The 22449-nt window shown below is 27.9% G+C and overlaps 2 protein-coding genes across 2 annotated transcripts in view; both read left to right on the top strand.

Annotated features, from left to right (window-relative positions):
• The window catches only part of LOC123298621, a 267853-nt gene extending 259774 nt beyond the window's left edge, over positions 1 to 8079 (top strand). Inside the window, exons 16-19 of the mRNA XM_044880707.1 lie at positions 6164 to 6346; positions 7233 to 7360; positions 7440 to 7652; positions 7889 to 8079. Coding sequence (XP_044736642.1) covers positions 6164 to 6346; positions 7233 to 7360; positions 7440 to 7652; positions 7889 to 8056 — 692 coding nt within the window. The 3' untranslated portion in view covers positions 8057 to 8079. The remainder of the gene's footprint in view (positions 1 to 6163; positions 6347 to 7232; positions 7361 to 7439; positions 7653 to 7888) is intronic.
• An 11518-nt stretch (positions 8080 to 19597) lies between these two features.
• Positions 19598 to 22211, top strand: LOC123296816 (succinyl-CoA:3-ketoacid coenzyme A transferase 1, mitochondrial). The gene is made up of 6 exons (XM_044878483.1): positions 19598 to 19798; positions 19856 to 20191; positions 20460 to 20885; positions 20946 to 21066; positions 21450 to 21742; positions 21809 to 22211. The coding sequence occupies exons 1-6, from the start codon at positions 19730 to 19732 to the stop codon at positions 22112 to 22114; spliced, it is 1551 nt and encodes a 516-aa protein (XP_044734418.1). The 5' UTR covers positions 19598 to 19729; the 3' UTR covers positions 22115 to 22211.
• Positions 22212 to 22449: the final 238 nt, after the last annotated feature.

Raw genomic sequence — 22449 nt, 5'->3', positions numbered from 1 at the left:
TTACCGTGCTAAATAGAGAAGTTGGTTTAGCCTGATCATCAAAATGTTAGTTTCTACACTCGTAAGCCATCTCTAAGTAGAGATTATTAATATCTAAGTAGAGATTATAAATGTTCTACAATATAAATACCTTAATATTTTGCTGCAATCATTCTTGTGGTTAGCTCTATCAGACAATCATTCATTACCTTTTGAACAATAAAATGAGTTTCCTCTACCTTAATGAGAAACGTGGTATAAGAACTAGAATAGGTATTACGTTTACGTTCTAAGATGAACACCTTTCTATAAAATACCTATAACTAATATAATCTAATAAACACACATTTTCTCGTCAACTAGACAGTAATGTCAATTAAGACGAAGCCTCTTTCTATTATTATATTAAATCTATAAATTATTATTTACACCAACGTTATGCGAACATTTTATCCTAGAAGATAATTTTATTATTAATAGATCACTGCTATTCCATTATGGTTTTTTGACAGTTAATATAATAGAAATTAATGTCTTTTTGGGTGATATAGATAAGGAAAATTAGTTCTTTAACGTTTCACCTTCATAATTTTTCTAACATTCCTAACTGTTCTTTCAAAAAAAATATATTGTTATTTTATTTGAGATAATAAATTGCGTATGGGTACAAAATTAAATTTTATTTTATATAAAAAAAGATAGATTTTCTTGAAAGTTAACTAAAGGAAATTTCATGAAACTAAGAATGAAATAAGCTCGGAACTTAGAGTTATTGATATTACTTGAAAAGTGGCAAATTTTACCAGTTTTTTATATCTGAAGCATTCAGATAACCGAAACGCAAATAGTTCACCTAATTAGAACAATATGGAACTAGCACTCAATTGTTCTTTTTTTATTATTATACATATTTATCAATAAACTCTATTAATTTATATTTTAATATTTCTGGATAAACTAATTTTAATCCCAAGTTTGTAATGCTAAGAAATATTGATAATATGAACAAAATTTTGGTATAGGTGTTCGTAAAATCACCTAATTAGTACATTCCCGGCTGTCCGTGTGTCTGTTCGTCCATCCGTCGACAAAATAATTCAAAAACGAAAAGAGATATCAAGCTGAAATTGGATCTTAAGATGGGTCCTACGGACCCATCTTGTAAACCGTTAGAGATAGAACAAAACTTTAAATGTTAAAAACATTTCTTATAAAAAATAAAAACTTTTGGTCAAAGCATTTTATAAATTTTCGAAAACCAAATAAATGGCGGTCTAAAAGTATTTCAATACACTGTATTTCAAAAATTAACTCAGTCAATTGTTTGTTTTCACTTGTTATTAATAAGATGCTTTTTAATTTATTTAAATCAATTTCCCATAGTGCATCTACCACCCTAAGTAACTTCTTTCCACCTTCTTGCCACCTAACAAAAAGTTAAGTATATTAAGAAACGGACTTATTAGATGGACACAGTATAAATTCTAATTTCAGTAAGTTATATTAAACATTATTTGTATCGTATTTTTATAATAGAATCCTATATGGAAAAAATCCATTACGTTCCAAAAAATTACTATTAATTCATTTGCATATTTTAAAATAAAGTATACCACAAATATTTATATACCTAATCTGGTTTCATTTCCATATTACCTATTACAATAAGTTTATAATCCATCCACATAATAATGTTATTGTTTTATCCTGAAGGATTATAGAAAATTTATTATCATATATTTCTATACCAATATAATATTCAGGATATATTGACGAAGGTAACTCGAATTTTTATAAAAGGTACAGATACAATTTAAATTTCGTTAAAAAGGGATTTATACCATTTTAGAAGTTTAAATTTTTAAAACTCTGAAAAAATATAATTTAAAAAAATTTTTCTCTGTCCTAACACAGGTAGTTACACAACTTTTTTTCATGTATTGTTTAAATCGTTTTTAGCTAACAAAAACCATGAAAACAGATTTTAGAAGCATATTCAAGCAAAAAAATTGCTTGAAAATAAGTTTTACACAAAAATTGTATAGCTCAAAAGTTGTATTGAGTCAACACTGTGAAGTTTACCTGAACTTGCGAATAAAATGCAAATACGGGACAGAGGCTGACTTCAAGTTTGAAAATTATTCTTCATAACAAAATCAACAACTTTTGTTCGAAAACATTTTTTTCGAAAAACGGATACATTTGGCACTAATTGTTTGTACTAGCATTTTTTTATTAAAGATTTCTTCTAAAGTAATTTAGGGCAAACTTTCTTATTTTAAGAGGGAAGCTAGAATTTTATTAACATGTTCGAATGTTTCAGATAAAAAAAACTAAAAAATGTATTCTAAAAAAAAGGTTTCAAACAAAAGCTGTATGCTTTATTATGAATATTGCAATTTAAAGTATGCCCTTATCTCTTACCATTAATCAGCTAAATAGTGGCCTTTTAAAGATCTCGTAAATCTAATTTCAATAAGAATTGTTTAAAATTTTGTTTTTTCAAATCCTTTTTTTTCCTAGTTAGTCTCAAGTTCAACGGGATGTTGTTTGCTAAGCTCTACGCTACAAATAAGAATTTTGTACATATTAAAAATCTGATTTTTTCAAAGACTTTTTGAAAGATGAAAATCGTAAAAATCCCGTTTTGTTCAAATTTTACGGATTTGTTACTCGAAAACTAGATAAAAATGTCTGAGATCATTTTTTGGTAACTTTGACCCTAATGATATAATAAAATTGTTTTCCCAATTTTTTGCGACTCGGCCAATATTAGGTATTTATTTGTTTAAGACAAATTAGTTTTAACAATATCCTACCGGGTTACCCACCGAAAACCTGCACTTTAACGTTCAGGAGCATTTTTAAACGGGATCCTGCAAAAATTTTTAGTTTTTTAGACTATTATTTATTTATCAAAAATTTAGTATAAAATATGGTGGGAGCGCAAGTAAATGTATATATTTTCAGATATTGAAATCGTTAATCCTAATAATCCTGATAATCAACAGGATAATCAAATAAACTTAATAAAATAAACCAAATATCGAGTAAATCCGACGTTTTGAAGAGGGTCAAAATCATGTTCAAAGTTTCTGCTACATACTTACATACATATGAAGCTAATAATAGCGTGTTAAAAAAACATACATTTTTAGAGCCTATAAATGAAAATCAACCACAGCATAAGTATCTACGTTATTACCTATGCTACAAGATCATAATTATCAAAAACAAATTTTTTACAATACATTAATTAATATTGTAAAATAAAACACACAAAATAATACTTTCAAATTAAACAAAGGTTATTTTAAAATTAATTTGAATTTTATGAACAAAAATTTTGGAACAAAACAATAGTTTTTTTATAATAAAAACATAATAATAAATAAAATAGAAATAAAACTATAGATAAAATTGAAAAAAATAATTGCATTCTCATTTTTTTTTAATAAAAACCAGTTTTTTTAAATATTTAATACACAATTCAATTAAATAAAATTTATTCGATTCTGTACATAACCAAAACAAATCACACAAGTATTAAATATTAAAAAAAAAAAGTAAATAGCATAATAATTTATTATTTTTTAGTAAAAAGTTTTAGCAGGTGTAACGATGTCCATGCATTTTATTTTATCTAGTTCAACATATATAAATTATCACAATTTATTTCTAAATTAGGTGTTAGGTGCGCTGTTTATTTCCTTTAAATTGCACAACGATATCAATATATCCCTACAAAATCCAAATATAAATACTCCTCTTCCACCCATGTTTTTTAAAGATTTTTTTCTTATTGTTATAAAAAATTTTTAAAAATTACAAAAATAATTCGATAGAAATATCTGAAAATTATATTTTTGTATAAAAATTATTTTTAATTAGTTGACTAAAAAAATTTCTTAAGAAAATTAAAATTTATTTTATGTTACAAAAATATAATTTAAATGCATGCATGTACAGTGATGTTTTATGTACCTCAAAATAATCCAAAGCTATATTAAACCTCCTAAAGCTACTTGTTAAATGTCTTTTTTACTTACGAAAATAATAATAACTGTAGAGAATATAAATATTTAGCATTATCTTGAAAAAATTTTCAAGTGCTTGGTAAGCACTTAACAGTGTTTTATAAAAATACCCTACAGTTTTTTATTATTCACTACATAAATGAAAAAACTTTTTAATTCTTTTTTTATTTAATGCTAAATATTAGTTTTTGTAAAAAAGAAAAAATTTGTATATTATTTTCTAAAAATTAGCATTAATTTTTTTTTAATAATACCATGAATTTTTACAATTCACATAAATTTTTTTACACAGGATATCCCCAAAAAGAATTATCCAAAACAAAAATGATGATAGGGCACGAAATAGGCATACTTTTCATAAAGTTGTCCTAGATATAACTTGCATAAAAGTTTGGGTTACAAGTTGCTTTAGTCTTAAGCGCTCAGCATTTTCGACGTTTAAGACTGGCGTCAATGACCAAATTGCGGATATTATGGTGCTATATACAAATTTTTGTTTTGGATATTTATGTTTCGAATACCCGTATAAATAGTAGCTTTATTTATGCAACAGAATGCTGTTTTTGTCCAAAAGGCCGTTTTATGTTTTTTAATTTTTTGGGTTAAATTAAAGAAATTAATGAATTTTCATTATTGTTCTGCAAATCTTTAACAACTTTGTGATGATATGCACTATCAAAATCGTTAATTATATTATTAAGTTAAAAGTATCAGCTGAGAAATTTCATATAAAAAAATTACCCCATCCGGTTTTGGAATGCGTAGTTTTTAAGAAAAAATATTCTGGAAAAAATCGGAGTGTAAAAACGTTTTTTTTGCAGAAAAAAACAGAGACAAAAAGCATTTTAATAAAAAACCAAAAATAGGAGATTGTAGAAATTCGTTCAAAGTTTCGTCGTAAACTAATATATAAAGTTTCTGCACAATTTCGAAAATGCTAAAGTAGATGCGTGATGGGTAATGATGAATTCTACGACAACTTTACTAAAAATCCTGTAAGAATTTTCTTTGTTAAGAGTTGTCCTACAACATCTGCATAGTTACCAATCTCGTCGATGCATGATGAAACCGTGAAAACGCAAAGAAAAATGGGAATTTACAAACTATAGTCTATATATATAGTATGTTAATTCCCGTTTTTCTTTGCATTTTCACGGTTTCATCATTCATCTATGAGATTAATTACGCAAAGGTTGTAGGGCAACTCTTAAAAATAAAACGCTTTTTTCAATTGCCATAAGATGGATGGTTCCGTTACTAAGCACGCACGGTTTTTCCGAAGCAACTATTTTTTTGCTACGAAAATTTTTTACAAAAATAAATCATTAAAAGCAACAATTTGAGCCTTCCTGTGAGTTATAGCTACTCTTTCACCATGAAACCGTGTTTTCCCCGAAAATTTTGTTTTTTTATTCAAATGCTTTTTCCGTCTTTTTTTGCAAAAAAAAACGTTTTTTGCCGCTTTGAGATTTTTTAAATTACTTTCTGCATTCCAATTTTTCCCAAGTACCTACTTTTTGGTAAAAACTACTATTTTTCTCCTTAATATCGCGTTGAAAAACCGGACAGGATAATTTTTTTAAATACCAACTGGCTTAAGTTATTTTGCGCCGCACATACTGCACTATCAACCTAGCCATTAATTTATTACATTTATTCTATGATTATAGATTTGATAAATACCCTATTACAAAATACTGATCCCCTGATCGGATCTTACTAAAATTTACATGTTTTTTTCGGAGTTCTTCAGATTTGTATTGATATCAAAATTTGTTGCATTTTACATTCTAGAAATATGCAACGGCAGTCATTGTTAATGTACAAAAAATTTTTTAGCAGAAAATATACCATATGCTTGAATTTAAAATATTAAACAAAAAGAGCGGTTGCTTAGGTACTAACCAACCTTCTTGGCATATCACTAAATCGGCAAATAGATTAAATCCATTAAATTAATATCAATTTCATCAGGTAAAACGATCATTCAACCAAATATACTTCTGAAATGAAAATTATGTAAAATTCATTAATTTCCACAAATCTACGCTTTCTGAAAAAAAATAATTATTGAGTAACAATAATCATTCATTAATTTGCTTTAAGAAAAATCAATTTTCATTATTATTAAACCTCCAATTTACTAGCACCACATTCACCTAGACGTCAAAAATTGAATCTACGTATGAAAAGTTTATCGTTGGATTCACCCGAGAGTACAGAACATGTACAGCGTCGTCGACATGGTGGTGGTACTTCAGCTGGTGTTGCATCCGCTACATCTGGTACTACAATTGATCAATCGAATTCATCATCGTCACGAATACAATGTATGAAAGACCATACTTCAAAGATATTCTTTCCTTTCTTCCAAAAATAATGTTTTTTTTTTAAATTTCTACATCTATTTATCTATTTATCTATTGTCTTTTTCTATTCTATATATAAATGTTGTGTACGTGTTGTGTTGTTATCTTTGTTTAGAATATATATATATATTTTTTTTTTTCTAATTTCAAATAAATATTTTAGTTTTAATTTATTTTTGTTTTTTTTATTTTGCATGCAATTTTTCTACTTTAAAGTAAGTGTACCTAGGCCGACTTATGTTTATCATGGAAGTAAATCCCTTAAATCGAAGTCAAGTATGCAATTTTTTTTTAATTTTTGTTGATAGCCATTGCTAGATGTAATTGCAAGATGTCATAGAATAAATAGAGACGTTTTATAAAGTATTCTGAGACTTAGTACGTAAATTTCTGCTTACAGCAACGTAGCTTAAGCCATTTACCTTGAGCAAAATTAAGCCCTCCATAAAATATGGAGTTATTCTTTTTGTTTTACCTACTTCAGTATGTAATGCACTACTTTACACAAGATGTTCCATATTTCCATCATTCTAAATACAACACTTACATTGTGCTAAGTGTAAAAATTTTATGAACCATATATATTTTACAAATAACTTCTGTGGGCTTAAGCAAAAATAGTAAATTATGCGCGAAACAATTCATTCATCAGAAAGACAAAACGGAAGAATTTTCACTTTTTCACGAAATGGAAAATAAATCCTATAAGAAAATATAAATAAAGTTTTTTTTTTTAATTCTATGACATTCGTCACGCTAGTAGAAATACTCTTTTTGCACTTTTTAGATCAACTTATAATTTTTATACAAAAGAATAAAAATGACAGTTGTGAATTTTACTTTAAAGCTCCATCAAGTCCTGTACATAATCGTCGTTTATTAAGTGCTCGTAATATGCGAATGTCCTCAGTTGAACTGCCTGACGATAATGAAAAAAGTTTGTCATCGGCAAGTACATCACCGTGTCCAAGTCCCGTTAGTGGAGCAAAGGTACTTAATGAAAATATTCTACTTGTGAAATTACAATAAAATAATTTCTTTTAATTTTTCTTAGAAAGCTCATCGATTACTGCCAACTAATTTATATGTCATCTTATACAACTATAAATCTCGACAGGCTGATGAACTTGACTTAAAAGCTGGATATAAAGTCACAGTAATTGATACATCTGATAATGACTGGTGGAAAGGTAAATGTCTGGGAAAAGTTGGTTATTTTCCATCAAAATATTGTACAAGACTCCAAGCTGGTGAAAAACCATTGCAGGTAAACTTACTGTTCATATTAACCTAGCCTGTAATCACTCTTTAAATCCTTTACCACCCTCTACTAAACCCATTGGCTAGATCCCATATTACTTTTTGAACATGGGTGAAAATTGAAATATACAAACAATTCTTACTTTTCTTATTTCTTGAAGAGATTTTCAGCAAAATATTCACGAAATATTACACTATAGACCACAAAAATATACTATAGACCACGTTTTCTTTTTAATTAAGGTAACGCAAAATCTACGCATTGCTGGAGGTGATAATAACGAAGGACTTTTATTATTACGTGATCAAATTGTAATTCAAATTGCCGAAGAGTTAGACGGTATGATTATGGTGCGTAATGGTAACAACCAAACTGGATGCTGCCCAACAATGTTCTTACAAGAGGTGTGACCAAAATATATAAAATCGTTAGATGATCCAAATATAAATAATAACAATCATCATAATCATAAACAACTATGTAATTGTTTAAAACATTTAAATCATAACTTATCAATAAATAATAAATTAGAAAAACTGTATAATCCAATATTTATATCAACCATAGAGAATAATAATTATAATAAAAAAAATAAAAAACAAAAGATAGATATGTATAAAATAAAAAAACCGTATGACATTAATGGTAATACTGGAAGGAGTATTGGTGGGGATGAATCAACATCATATGTCACATCAATGACAACTGCAACTACCACAACAACAACAACACAATGGCGTTTGAATTCTGGTAATATTTTACAATATTATTATAATAATGCTTTGTTAAATAATAATTTAATTACAAATAATAATAACAACAATTTTTTGACAAATAAAACAACGTCAGCAATAATACCAACCCCAGAACATCAACAAACGTCACAACAACAAATTAGTTGTGAGAACATAACCAAAAAATCAAATATAAATATAATTAATAATATATTTGCGATATCCAATCAGGAATTAAATAAAAATTATGAGAAAAATAATATACATCAATATTTTGAGACAATTAATTCAAAATTACCAATATTATCATCACAACGACCTTTAGGTATAATTAATGGACGTAAATCGAATTTATTATTAAATAAAATTGATGAGCAACAGAGTACAGATTCACAAAAACGTCCATTATTATTAAATTATGGTAACAATACATCATCTCTAAATACAACAGATCAAAATTTAGAACCTAATTTTAAAATTATACCAAATAAAAATGGTTTAAAAATTTCACCGATTTATACGATTAGTGAAAATTTAGAAAAATATTCATCAAACAAATGTAATAAAAGTATCAGTAGTGGTAATCATCAATCCTCATCCACAAGTGGTGGAACTACAACCACAGGTGGTGGAACAGATTGTAAAAGTGGCATTAAGCATAAGTCTGCGTATTTTCGTAATGCAAATAAAATTATAACATTTTAGAAGACAATTTAAATAATTTTAATATCAAGACATAATCAAAACTTGTGATCAGGGACCATCATGTTATCCACATTTGAAACAAGTCAGAAACCTTGTTGATAATTTGATCATTTGGAGAACATATTCTTATGACAAAATCAACTGAATGTTAAGTAATAAACTTTGTTTGTTGTATTCAACAACGGTTGATGTATATACTTAGAAAATAACTGATTAGAAGAGAAATCATGGTAGTAAATTTTTTTTATTCAAAGCTAATTGGGACTAGGAACTCAGCTAGTTATGAGAAACAATAAATATTAAAATCGAAAAGTCTAGCATATCAAAAAATTTTACAAGGAATTTCTCTATTAATTGAATAAATTCGTAGCAATGATAGGCATTTATGAATAATATTAATGAAGAACTATGGTGAATATTTGAGTGCAAATCCACAGAATCTGAAGAAAGGTTTTGGAAACGGCATAAAAACTATCTAACTATGCTCTTGACAAATTGAAAAACAAAATTCAAGAAGTTTATTGAGATACTAAAGTTGATGAAGTAATATTTCCGTTTCTTGGTTAAAATTACTTTGCAAACAATAACGGCTGGTCTTCACATTGCCATGAAATTTAATTTGTACTAAGATAAGAAATAGTAATAAATGTATATGGCAAATTATTAAGCTAGCATTGTCTGCAAATTATTTAATATAAATGTGGAGAACTGTTCAATTTAAAATTTCAGAAGAGATAAAGTTCAGGAACGCTTCAGAAGTGTTAAAACACATAGAGTTCAAATCTATAGCTAAGTTAGGATTTTTAATGATTACATGTATTGTTCATACATGCCTGTCTTAAAGTAGTATATCGAGCATACTCGGCAGTTAAAAATGTGCCTATTGAAATCGCTCGACTATTTTACAAGCGTTACAAAATCGTGTAAGTATATTGTCATACAGCCTAGTTAATTAACAAATTTTTCTAGGCTTCTTAGATAAAAATATTATTTTTACCCGTAAAAATTTGTGTTTATACCTTATGGTTAGTTAAGTAACACGCACGTCAATATCTAGGCAAATATATAAAAAATAGTTCCCTTATATGTCTTGAATTGAAATTTATTTATTAATTACGCGCACAAAATCAAAAAAGAAATTTAAATATATATTTTCCAAAGAACATTTTAATAAAAATATTTCGTGAAAACTTTCAATAATATGAAAATTTCTCAACTGTTAAAATATGATTCAAATACATTTATGAATAATATAAATATGCATACATTATTCCATAAAAAAAAGGTATATATTTCTTCATACATCGAAAGTAATTTTCTGTGTCGAAGCATATTGTATGCATATTTATTAGGACTGTTATTTTTCTAAAATAAATAAATAAATCTCTTTTATGAGAAACATGGAATTAATTATCATTAATAAATATTTATAAATATAAAGTATATATATATATTTTATTTTATTTTATACATATTATATAATATTTCCTCTAATTTAGGGTATATTCTCATTATAAACACACTAATGGCACCGTCCTTTTTCATATAATGAGTTTTTGATTAATTCATACACCATTTTTATAAATTAAAAATAATAATATATATATTAAACAAAATATTGATAGCATCTGAAATGATCGAAAGTACATTTTCAACGATAAAATGACTGACAAGCATCTTCTCAATTCTTTACAAAAAGAGGTGGCTCTGCTACCATGTAGTGTTACATATTACATTTAGTGTGAGCACCGCCATTTTTAGGCAATCTTTCACACTAATGTAATTCTAGACTAGAATATCTATACTACCATATAGAATTACTCATAAGCGATGCGTATCACAATCAAAGTCAACTATAATCCATGGAATTTATCGAAATTTCACAAATAAGTATTCAATAACGCTAATGGGTGTTCAGTTTTTTTGTTGAAAATCTTCTTTTGAAAACATACATACACGTTTGAAACAATTCATTCGGTACTCATATGCAGTCTGATAAGATTTGTTGAGAATTGGAAAATAAATAGCATCTATACGTGTTCACTTATGGAAGCCTGAATCGATCACTATCAATTTATGAGATAGTGGCGCTTTACTAGCTTATTTTTTAAATATGTACTACCCACAAGTATAAAACCTACTTTAAAAAAAGCCACTAGTTCACTTTCAACAAGTGCACTTGTGACTAGTGGTATTATGGAAACGAACCTTTTTGAAGGTGTCAGTCGGTGATGATTATCCTTTAATTAGACACTACCGAAACTGTCTGGAATTATTAATAATTATATGTCCGGATTTAATAATAATAAGATAATGTTTATTATTTGTCTTATATAGTAAGTTCAAAATTTAGTCAAAAGTCTTATTTAAAAAATATAGTGCTTTAATTGTTGAAGTTTTTCTTTTGCATATGCACATTTCTAATTTCTACCTTTAAAGTATTATAAAGTGTTTATTATGACGTTATAATTAGAAATCAGCACATGACAAAATACCGACATCTTCAAAAGGGTCCGTTTCAATAATACCACAAGTCACAAGTGCACTTGTTGCAAGTGAACTAGTGGCTTTTTAAAAGTTGGTTTTATACTTGTGGATAGTATACATTTAATAAATAAGCTAGTAAAGCGCCACTTTCTCATAAATTGACAGTGAGCCATTCAGGCTTCCATATTCACCACGTAAACTATTTACAACTATTGGGAATGCTTTGTAACTGCAACTACTAAAAAGTTGAAAGGAATTAATTCAAATGTTTATACAAATCATAAAATATACGAATTTAATTACATAGAATATCTCCCTGTTGATTATTTAAAATATTAATTTCGACCAAAAAGGTATGTTTTAATACCTATATAATTTTTAAAAAAATTCTTATAACTCTAGCTTAGACACAGTTGATAGTTGTAGACAATAATATTGTTCTGTATTATGCGTGCACTCATCTCTCTCAAAAACCATACTTACATGGACAGAAAACAAAATAAACAATTTTGATAATCATTGCGTAAACTCGCAGCGCATTATAAATAAATTAATTTTTCAATTGTTAAAAAACCAAAACCACCCTTCAAATACACACCACGTACACACATCTACTACACACTGTCCAGTCCACCCTCAAAAAAATATTTTTCACAAACACAAATGATATATTTTTCGTAATCAAACAACATAAATATTTATTCTTATATATAATTCTTTTTAGTTAAAAATATATATTTAAGTAAAAAAAATAACCTTAATAGTTTTAGCAAATTAATAAATATATGACCATATTGTCAAAAAAGCGTGATGATTCTAAATAGGCCACCTGTCAAAATATATGAAATAATTAAATTTAAATTTTTCTAGCCAAATATATTTATTAAAACATATCTTATAAAAATTCAAAATTCAAATGAAACACCGTCTCATTGTCACTTAGATGTAAGGGATATTCTATGTTATTAATTTTTACAGAGAAAACATGTAATATAAAATTAAAACATAAAAATAATATATAAATGTATATCCTTGTATTTAGTTTTAGGTAACAGCAATTTAAGAAACTATATTTAAAACCCAGTTTCGAAATTATTTAACGGTTTAACTATTTTACAAAATATTCTGTAATATTAAAAATTCACAAGCATAATACTACTGTGCCCAAAAAATAAGGTGACATTGTATTTATTTTGAAAATTCTTTATTTATTCTTCCAAATCAATTTCATCCCCTTCAAAGTAACCCCCTTCCGATGTAATGCATTTATGCCAACGGATTTTCCAATCTTCGAAACACTGATTGTAGTCACTTTCCGGGATTGCCTTCAGTTCCGTCTTCGCTGCGGCTTAAATCTCCACTATCGTATCAAAACGGTGTCACCGGAGCGGTTTTTTGAGCTTGCTGAACAGCCAGAAGTCGCACGGCGCCAGATCAGGTCAATACAGTGGTTGCGGAACGATATGGGTTTAGTTTTTAACGAAATGATCACGAATTATGAGTGCAGTATGGGATGGTGCATTATCGTGTAAAAACCATGAATTATCTTTCCACAATTCCGGCCTTTTTAGGCGGATAGCGTTACGCAAATGACGCATAACGTTCAAATAATATTCCTTGTTGATTGTTTGGCTGGGCGGAATGAAATCATAATGCACAACAAACGCACGCAGTTGAAATTCGAATGTCACCTCATTTTTTGGACACAGTATTATATTGTATTCAGCTTCTGGAAACTGACCCTAATCGACTAGTACCCCCTTAAGTCTCCAAATTCGTGTGAATAATCTCGAAGGGGTTTATATCGTAGCTATCAATATTACTTACTCCAGAGACTGTCTGTAAGACCCGTAAACGAGTCATTATTGACTCGAGAAGACCATTGAATTTTATGTTTTTTGAGTTGTAGATTACGAATTGTTTGGTTCCCCGGCAGAATTTTCGGACCGTTTTAAGCTATAATCATATTTCGGCACATTTTTTATTTGTAAATAAAGACTTCGTGGTTTGGTCACGTCAAAATGAATGGTGTTAACCATATCTGCGCGAAAAATTACATATTTTCAATCAGATATAGGAAATAGCGCATATCTGATATACCTACTTGTATTTCCTTTTGTATCATTGCGAATTATTCAGTAATAACAAAATACAGGCTGGCCATAAATCATCAGCCCGAATAGAAACTGTGAATTCCTGACGAAATTTTAAGGCGAAAATTCTTTTGGCGATTTTCGATAGGTTTCCGGCAAAGGCGTTGTGCAGCTGCTGACTCTACCCATGCTTCGTTACTTTACTTTAATCGCAGTTGTATAGGTGTAATACTTGAATTCAAAACCAGGATTGTCCCACTAATCCTTTGTCACACAAATTGATCAAAATTCTAGTCCATAGACATCAGTTAAATGGGTCGCATAAGCAATGCCAAAACACATGATTTAATAATAAATTTCTATGTTTTTGGTAGGCTGATTCCAAAGCTAGTGGCTGCGTGGACGAATTGCGGTCTTGTAAATTGTTAATCACAATTGCAAATTATTAGGAAATCAAGAATTTATCAAATTCTGCTAGAGCCCATTTAATTATTTGTGTGTTTAAATTCTGGTAATATCAACAAAAGTTGATCACATTTCGAAGTTATTCAGTGATTCTAAAACTGCTGTTATTTTTCAAAATTCATAAATGCACACGACCAAATAAATTAAAAATTAAGATTATATTTATTGTTATAGATATTAAAAAACGAATTTTACTTCTAAGGATATATTAAAATATACATAAAATCCTTAATTGTACCTTATTTTAAAAAGGCACTGCAGTTATATTTAAAACAGAAAGGCATTTCAAATATTCAATTTATACCTATAAATAGAATTATGAAAAGTATTTATTTTTCTAAATAAAAATTTCATATTTAAAATATAAAATATCCTATATATACAATGATACCAAATAATTTTCATTTTTTGGAAGTTTTAAATTTGATTTTTGACAATTTTAGTGAGAATATTACATTTAAAGAAAATTTCAAGTATGTATACATTTGTTAAGAAAAGATGAAATGCAAATTATTTAATTTTTCAGCTAATATATAATTGCTCAATGACAAAATATATTCTCTTTTTGGCTACAATTTGAAAAGGCTGAGAACTTTTATCACACTTTTTATAACCAATTTAATATTATATACCTAAATACCTTTTAAGTTAATTAAAAACTCTCTGAATAATTGAATATGTGAAGTTACTTTATTTAAGTAATGTAAAAAAAATTTGTATTTAGTAAGATACTTACCCAAACTTCGTATGTAACTGATGAATTGGAAAATGTCTTAACATTATTCAGCTAAGACTTAAACTTAGGTATAAGTACCTCCCATTATTCTTTCATGGATGGCGTATGAGTTTTATTAGAGCTCTTTACGTGTGGGTAAGAACTTAACCTAATGTCAAGTAGGCAAAATATTCTGAAATACTATTTTTAAGTAAAGGAAAATTTTTAAATGTATTAATTATATGACCGCGATAAAAAAATACGGTCGCATTTTGTAGAATATAATTAATATTATTCGAAAAATAAAATTATTTTTCATAAAAATGCATCAATTTTTGTATAGCGATCATATAATTATCAAATGGTTAATGTGAATAACTTACCTTTTCTTAAAAATAGTATTTCAGAACATTTTGTCTATTTGACATTAGCATAAAAATGGCGAACGATCACACTCACATATAGAGAGCCCTAGTTTATTACTTTATGCGTTGATAAGAGTTCCTTCAAAAAGAGTTTCATTTGCTTCAAATATGATGAAGTGGAAATGCATTATCTATTAGTTAAGTTTTAAAATAGAGGAGGAAATGATTCAAAATAAGTTAATCGAGTTTTGTTTGTTTATAATCTTTTCAAATGCCGTGACAGTCCGATATTCGTACCACCCACAGATTGTTAGAGTCGCGAATATTGTTCCAATTCAGGATATTTAATATATTTTATACTATTGATGCTTTTTAATTTTGAATAATTATACATTCTCAAATTCAAAACATTATACAACTACAACTCATCTTTTAAATTTTCTTTACTTAAAATCTTTTCATCAATTAATACGTCTAAATTGCTGATGTACATCAAGCAATGCCATTGCCTCAGCAGAAAAAAAATTAGCAAAAACAAATTATTTTTTCTGTATGTCATACTCTAGTTCGATAATTCAATTTGAAAAATAGGTCTTAACTCTTTTAAAAGGAACTCTGTGTTTACAACATTTCAATGAGCTTCTACAGCAAAAAAAGACCGCATGTTCTGTTAATTTGGCACACGTTATATATACTTTTCTGCAGTTAGTAAGAAATAAATAATGTATCAGGATGTCAAATTAACAGAAAGAGCGGTATTGCGCGGATTTTTTGTCCGCTGTAAAAGCCCTAATGTTTAGTCGAACTAAGCGATTGCTAGGGTTCAGTTGGTATCGGCTCCCACCCATATATCGATAATCTTCTCTTCCTGTAAGGTACATGTGGTCGCGGTACTAGCTGAACTATCGTATGCTTATAGTTCGGCTAGATGCAACCAATGTGTTTTTATATGTAAGTTCGTACGTGACTAAATAAAATATAATTTTATTATAATTATACCTAAAATTAACTTGAAATGCCATTCATTTCTGTTTTATAAAACAAAAATATTTTCTTTAGATCTGTCTCAAATACATGGTGTTCCAATAGAATATGTGTTATATAAGTTATATTCATAAAGTCAACTTCACACGATATTAAATTTATCACATATAACACAATTTTGTTTGATACACCCGTTACTTATTCCTATGAAAAAAATAAATAGCAAAAAAAAAATCGACGATTTAGTAAAATATAAGAAAGTATAAGAAAAATATTATATTATAGAATAGTAATTTATCTAAACAAAAATTTATTAGTTATTTAAAGTTATTTAAGCAAAATGTGTAATAAATTTATTCTTATTTTTTATATATGCACTGTTATATAACAAATTAGAAAAATATTTATTTAAAATTTGTTACTGTTAAATTATTTATGTTGTCAATTTTCTAATTGTTATTAATATTTTAATAATTTTAAAATATTTGTTGCTAAAACTTGCAACTAAAAAGTTGTTCAAATGGTTACTTATTCGCTGAGTGTACAACAGAGTTGGCACCAGATATCATATATTTATCAAGCGCCGATATAGAGTTAAATTAATTTGAGGTGGAGGGTTGAAACACTGAAGTATCTTGGAGAGTTTACATCAAACATATTATAATTAATAGAAAGAAAAATATAGTTTCTTAGGATAATTTTAAAATAACAAGAAAAACAAATTGTAAGACTATCATATAGCCTAGCTCGGAAAGAAAGAATTATTTATTAAAAACTTTACATGATTTCAAATGATGTTATAAATGATTATATTAGCAATTGCTAATAATTCTGACTCTTGCAATGTGAGATTTAAGTCAGAAGTAATCAAACTTCTTTAAGAAAATATATATTGGTTTGAGGGGAAGGGGTAGGAGAAAACGATCCTCCCCTAGATCAGCGCTTTATATTTGTCAACTACACACCCTGGTGGAAAAAATATTTGAAAAAAGAATAAGTCTTAATAAGTCTTAGGAAACTCTGAAAAAGTCTTAGAAACTTTAAAAAAGTATTAAGAACTCTGAATAACTCTGAATTAGACTAGTCCGAAAACGTTGAGAAATTCAAAGTTCCTAAGACTTTTTCAGAATTTCTTATTCTTTCTTCAAATATTTTTTCCACCAGGGCAGTATTAAAATAATTTCCATTTATGAAAAAAAAGCCAACATGATTAAAAGATACTATTATTATTTATTTATTAACTGTTTTGAATTTATAAAAATATTTTATTGATTTTTTTACTTGATATACTTACGATTAAATAATTATATATCCACACAGAAAAACTTTTTTAAAAATTTTGTTTAGAAAATACCCTGGTAATTAAACAAAAAGGATAATGGAATACTATAGTATAGGCTCAATAATCCGAACATCTAGTAGACACGTTGAGTAATCCGACACTTTCCGTCTGCCATTTCCACACCGATTCCTTCGCTTGTGAAAGTATAATTAGACATACATACATAAATTTTGCTATACAATCCAATAAACCAACAATTCTAGTAATGTCCTACACTCCCAGGTTTTTAATAGACCCAGATTAGTAAGATTCAACACAACAACTAACAATTAGCAGTTACCCACCCGTTTCGCTGGTGGATAACTAAAAAAACGGTGGGTAACTAAATCTATGAAATTGCAATTGAACCAGAGATAATTTCAACTATGAATAATGATGAATTGTTATAGTTTTTGGACAGTATTGTCATTTATCGCTCGCCGCTCGTCGCCATTGAACCATTGATTTTTCGACCATTTAATCATAATTTTAGACAGTTCATTGAATATTTCTGTTGCTAATACCGTGTCACTTGTCACTTTATTATGAACTCACCATAAAGGTGAATCTGGAAATGTCGACTGAAATAAAGTCAGCAGTTCACTTTTCGACCAAGCACAAGAGGAAAATTTATCAGTTAACAAAAACTATTCATAGGATTTATATTTAAGAAATTATTACTCGTAAAATTTAAATTCTGAAGGAAGCAGTTTGGAAGGAAGCAGTGGTTAATTTCATTCGGTCATCTAAATATTCAGATGACTTTTTATAGTTACAAACATAAAATAGACAAAATAAAATATGATATTTCTTTGCTTTGAATCAACTCTTGAACGAGATTTAAGGTATATTTAGCTTAGAAAATTTATATTACCTAGGTCACACGAATTCACTCGCAAATAAGATTTTGAATTTTTACATTTTGTTTACTTTGAAATTATTTACTATGGAAAAAAATTGCAAAAATTACTTGACTTAACAGAAATATTTGAATCAAACTTTGAAATCTACGCACCGTCTCCATAGCCCTGTTATCAGGTACATAAGATAAACCCAAAGTTATGCTTGATACAAAAGTAATAAGTAAAGGCCTATAAAAACACACTATATGAACAACTTTTTAAAATCGCAGTTTAATATTTTCAAATAGTACAATTTTCAATAAAATGCGAATAAATTAAACCTGTGTTGTTTTTCACAATTATTTAATTGATATTATTTGTTTGTTTAAAAACCACGTATCTATTGAAAATGTATTATATGAAAATAAAAATATTTTATCTTTAAAAGAAAATAATATTGATGTAGATCTCACAAAACTATGTAGAAATTAAATTTATTTAAACAATATTGTTACATAACAATAATTTATTTTTATTTTTTAATTCTAAATAAAATATATTTTAAAAAATATTGTAGTTTTTCATTCATCCTGTAATTTTAATGTTCCATATATTTTTATCTGAGGATGTAATCTTTACAATGAATTAACCGTGGATGATGAGCGCTCTATAAAAATAAATAAAACGCTCAAAAAATATTAATTGCTGTCTAATGAAAAATGAATATTCATTGTTTTGATATAATAAAATAATCTCCCAAAAAGAATACCAATTTCGCCTAATGATATCCAAATTTCATGACCAAGAAGCTCTTGCAATAAAGAAAATTACAACAATTACCTTTTTAATGCCTATTTTATCCTAGAGATGTCTCTCTTCCAACTGCCATCTAGGAAATCAAATAGATATCACTGTTCAGCTAAAATGGTTTTAAAACAGGATTATGCTGTCAAAAATCTCACAATTATAAAAATTTTCATTTATTACCAGTTATTAGCAAGAAAAACCGGTCTAATAAGCTATGCATATAAGATAAATTTATTTAAATAAATACAACTTACGATAAATAAAATTTATTTAAATAAATACAGCTTAAAATATTATGTTGTTTACGTTTTTTTTCAAGGCGAACAAATATCATTAAAAAACAAATTTATGCTTATATTTTATTTTTAACCATTGACCTGCGACTAAAAACATGCAGATATTAAGTTGAATTATCAGTTAAACAAAATTTAAACTAAATTCTCTGATGTAATACCAAAATTACATCAACAATTGTTATTTCAACTAACGAATAGTGTAAATATGTTTGTGTACTTATGTTAAGAAAATATTAAGACTTAAAGTGTAATTAACAAATTAATAAATAATGGCCAGTGTTGTAAGTTTAAATCGTGTTAGTTTAAGTTGCTTAGGACATTTTAAACATTGTAAAAAGGTAAAATTCCCGTTTCCATAATATTGTAGGTTATGATTTTTCATATAGTATCATTAGATTTCAGTTTTTAAATTTTCAACAACTAGCAGTCGATCAGTGCAAATTTATGATTCCCCCGAAGAGGCAGTTAAAGATATTAAAGATGGTTCAAAAATATTGTGCGGTGGTTTTGGATTATGTGGTATACCGGAAAACTTAATTGAGGCTTTACGTAAACAGGGAACGAAAGATTTGACTGTTGTATCGAATAATGCTGGTACTGATAAATATGGATTAGGAATTTTATTAAATGAGAAGCGAGTAAAACGAATAATCGCCTCTTATGTGGGTGAGAATCGTGAATTTGAAAGGCAGTACTTAAGTGGGGAACTGGAAGTTGTTCTTACGCCACAGGTTTGTTATTCATTCATATTTTTATTTAATATGTTAATATTTATTTAATTTCAATAGCTCCTCTCTAAAATGAAATTTGTTATTTTGCAATCACATCTTTTTTTTTCGAATAACTCCTTTTCTGTGAAATGCAGTTAGTGGATTATGTTTTGATTTTTGTAGCATTTTGTTAAACAAAACCTAGAAATGGAACATTATTAACCAAAATACTAATTAAAATTCATAAATCTATATTTAATCCTAAAATGGCAAAAAATTTTTCTTTTAGGGTACTTTAGCTGAGAAACTTCGAGCAGGAGGTGCCGGAATCCCAGCATTTTATACTCCCACAGCCTTTGGTACTTTAGTACAAGAAGGTGGTGTTCCTATTAAATACAACGATAAAAAACAAGTTGTCATTGCAAGTGATCCAAAAGATATTGCAAATTTCGATGGAGTCGATTATGTATTAGAAAAAGCTATTCGAGGTGATTTCGCCTTGGTAAAAGGATGGAAAGCTGATAAAGCTGGAAATGTAATATTTCGTAAATCCGCTATGAACTTCAATCCAACATTATGTAAAGCAGCGAAAGTATCGATTGTCGAAGTTGAAGAAATCGTTGAAATTGGTGCCATTGAACCGGAAAATGTACATTTGCCAGGAATTTTTGTTCACAGATTACTTAAAGGCAGTAGTTATAAAAAACCAATTGAGGTATTTTGAAAAATAATTTTGTTTATGTATTTTTAGTTAATTATTTTGCTTTTTTTCTAGAAAATTACAGTAAGCAAACAAAGTTCATCCATTGCATCAGTTGTAGCAAAAACACCAGCGGTTGCAGAACGAGAACGTATAGTGAAGCGAGCTGCGCAAGAATTTAAGGATGGAATGTATGGTATCCTTTACAAAAAATAATTTGATCTGATTTGTTGATATAAAAATTTTGATTTTTCTTTTATCTATTCTAAACGACTCTTTTGATAAATGTTAAGGTTTCATATTAAGAAATTAAAAAAATAGTATATTATACAGCTAGGGACCAAAAGTAAAGAATGTATCAGATCTCATGCTAATTGTCGCCGAGGGTAACGAAACATGAGATCTGAGACATTCATTATTTGCTCCCGTGGTGTGTACACTATTTTTCTCCCTGGCGGAGGCAGAAAGCGGCAACTTCGTTTTGCACAGCGGGACAAAAGTTGACACTTTTTGCACGGAGATCAGAAAGCTATATTTTTTGTTCAAATCAATATTTTTTCTTAATTGATAAACTTACAGTAAATTTGGGAATTGGTATTCCTATGTTGGCTGCAAATTTCATTCCTGAAGGTGTGAAAGTACTTCTTCAATCTGAAAATGGTATCCTTGGATTAGGTGAATTCCCAAAACCAGAAGATGTCGATGCTGATTTAATTAATGCGGGCAAACAAACTGTAACTGTGGTACCCGGAGCAAGCTACTTTAGTGCCGATGCTAGTTTTGCAATGATCCGTGGTGGGCATATTGATATTACAATTTTAGGAGCTATGGAAGTTTCACAATATGGTGATTTAGCAAATTGGATGATTCCAGTAAGCTTTCATCGTTCTAAATTAAAAAGTAGATTTTTAAATAACTCACCTTTCTTGACATTATAGGGCTCAATGGTAAAAGGTATGGGTGGTGCAATGGATTTAGTATCCTGCCCAAGAACAAAAGTTATCGTTACAATGAACCATAATTCAAAGGACGGTGGCAAGAAGATTTTAGAAGAGTGTACATTACCTTTAACCGGTAAACGATGTGTTGATATGATTATTACGGAAAAAGGTGTATTTAAAGTAGATCCAGAAAGTGGGTTAGAATTAATCGAATTAGCCGAAGGAGTTCCGGTAGAAGATGTTATTATGAATACAGGTTGTAGTTTTCGTGTTTCAGAAGAATTAAAACCAATGAAAGGCTAACTGGATTTTAACTATTCTTTCAATATTTAACCAAGAACGGAGTATGGATCCTGAATTTTTTTAATTGTTACAAAATATTATTAATGTTATTATTATTGTGCTTTACTAAAAAAAACTATTTGTTATTTTTAATTTTTTTTTATTGTTAAAAAATAAATAATTTCGAAGTTATAAATATAATTTTTTTTTATTATAATAAAGCTTTTTATCCACTAGGGACTTTAAAATTTATTTTACCTTTTTCAGATAAATTTGAAAAAAATGTAAATGTACTAATATTTTTTCATATAAGTTGAAAGAGATCAAATTTTAAAATTTCAGAGAGATTTTATAAT

This window comes from Chrysoperla carnea, chromosome 1 (genome assembly GCF_905475395.1).
Source record: "Chrysoperla carnea chromosome 1, inChrCarn1.1, whole genome shotgun sequence".
Taxonomy (NCBI): Eukaryota; Metazoa; Arthropoda; class Insecta; order Neuroptera; family Chrysopidae; genus Chrysoperla; species Chrysoperla carnea.
The sequence above is the reverse complement of the archived record's forward strand: the minus strand, read 5'-3'. Positions and strand labels throughout refer to the sequence as shown.

Bases quoted from the DNA above. Each gene is read 5' to 3' on its own strand.
- LOC123296816 (XM_044878483.1), top strand. From the start codon at position 19,730: ATGGCCAGTGTTGTAAGTTTAAATCGTGTTAGTTTAAGTTGCTTAGGA. The intron at 19,799-19,855 runs GTAAAATTCCCG...TAGTATCATTAG, and splicing joins ATTTTAAACATTGTAAAAAG to ATTTCAGTTTTTAAATTTTC. The intron at 20,192-20,459 runs GTTTGTTATTCA...TTTTTCTTTTAG, and splicing joins AAGTTGTTCTTACGCCACAG to GGTACTTTAGCTGAGAAACT.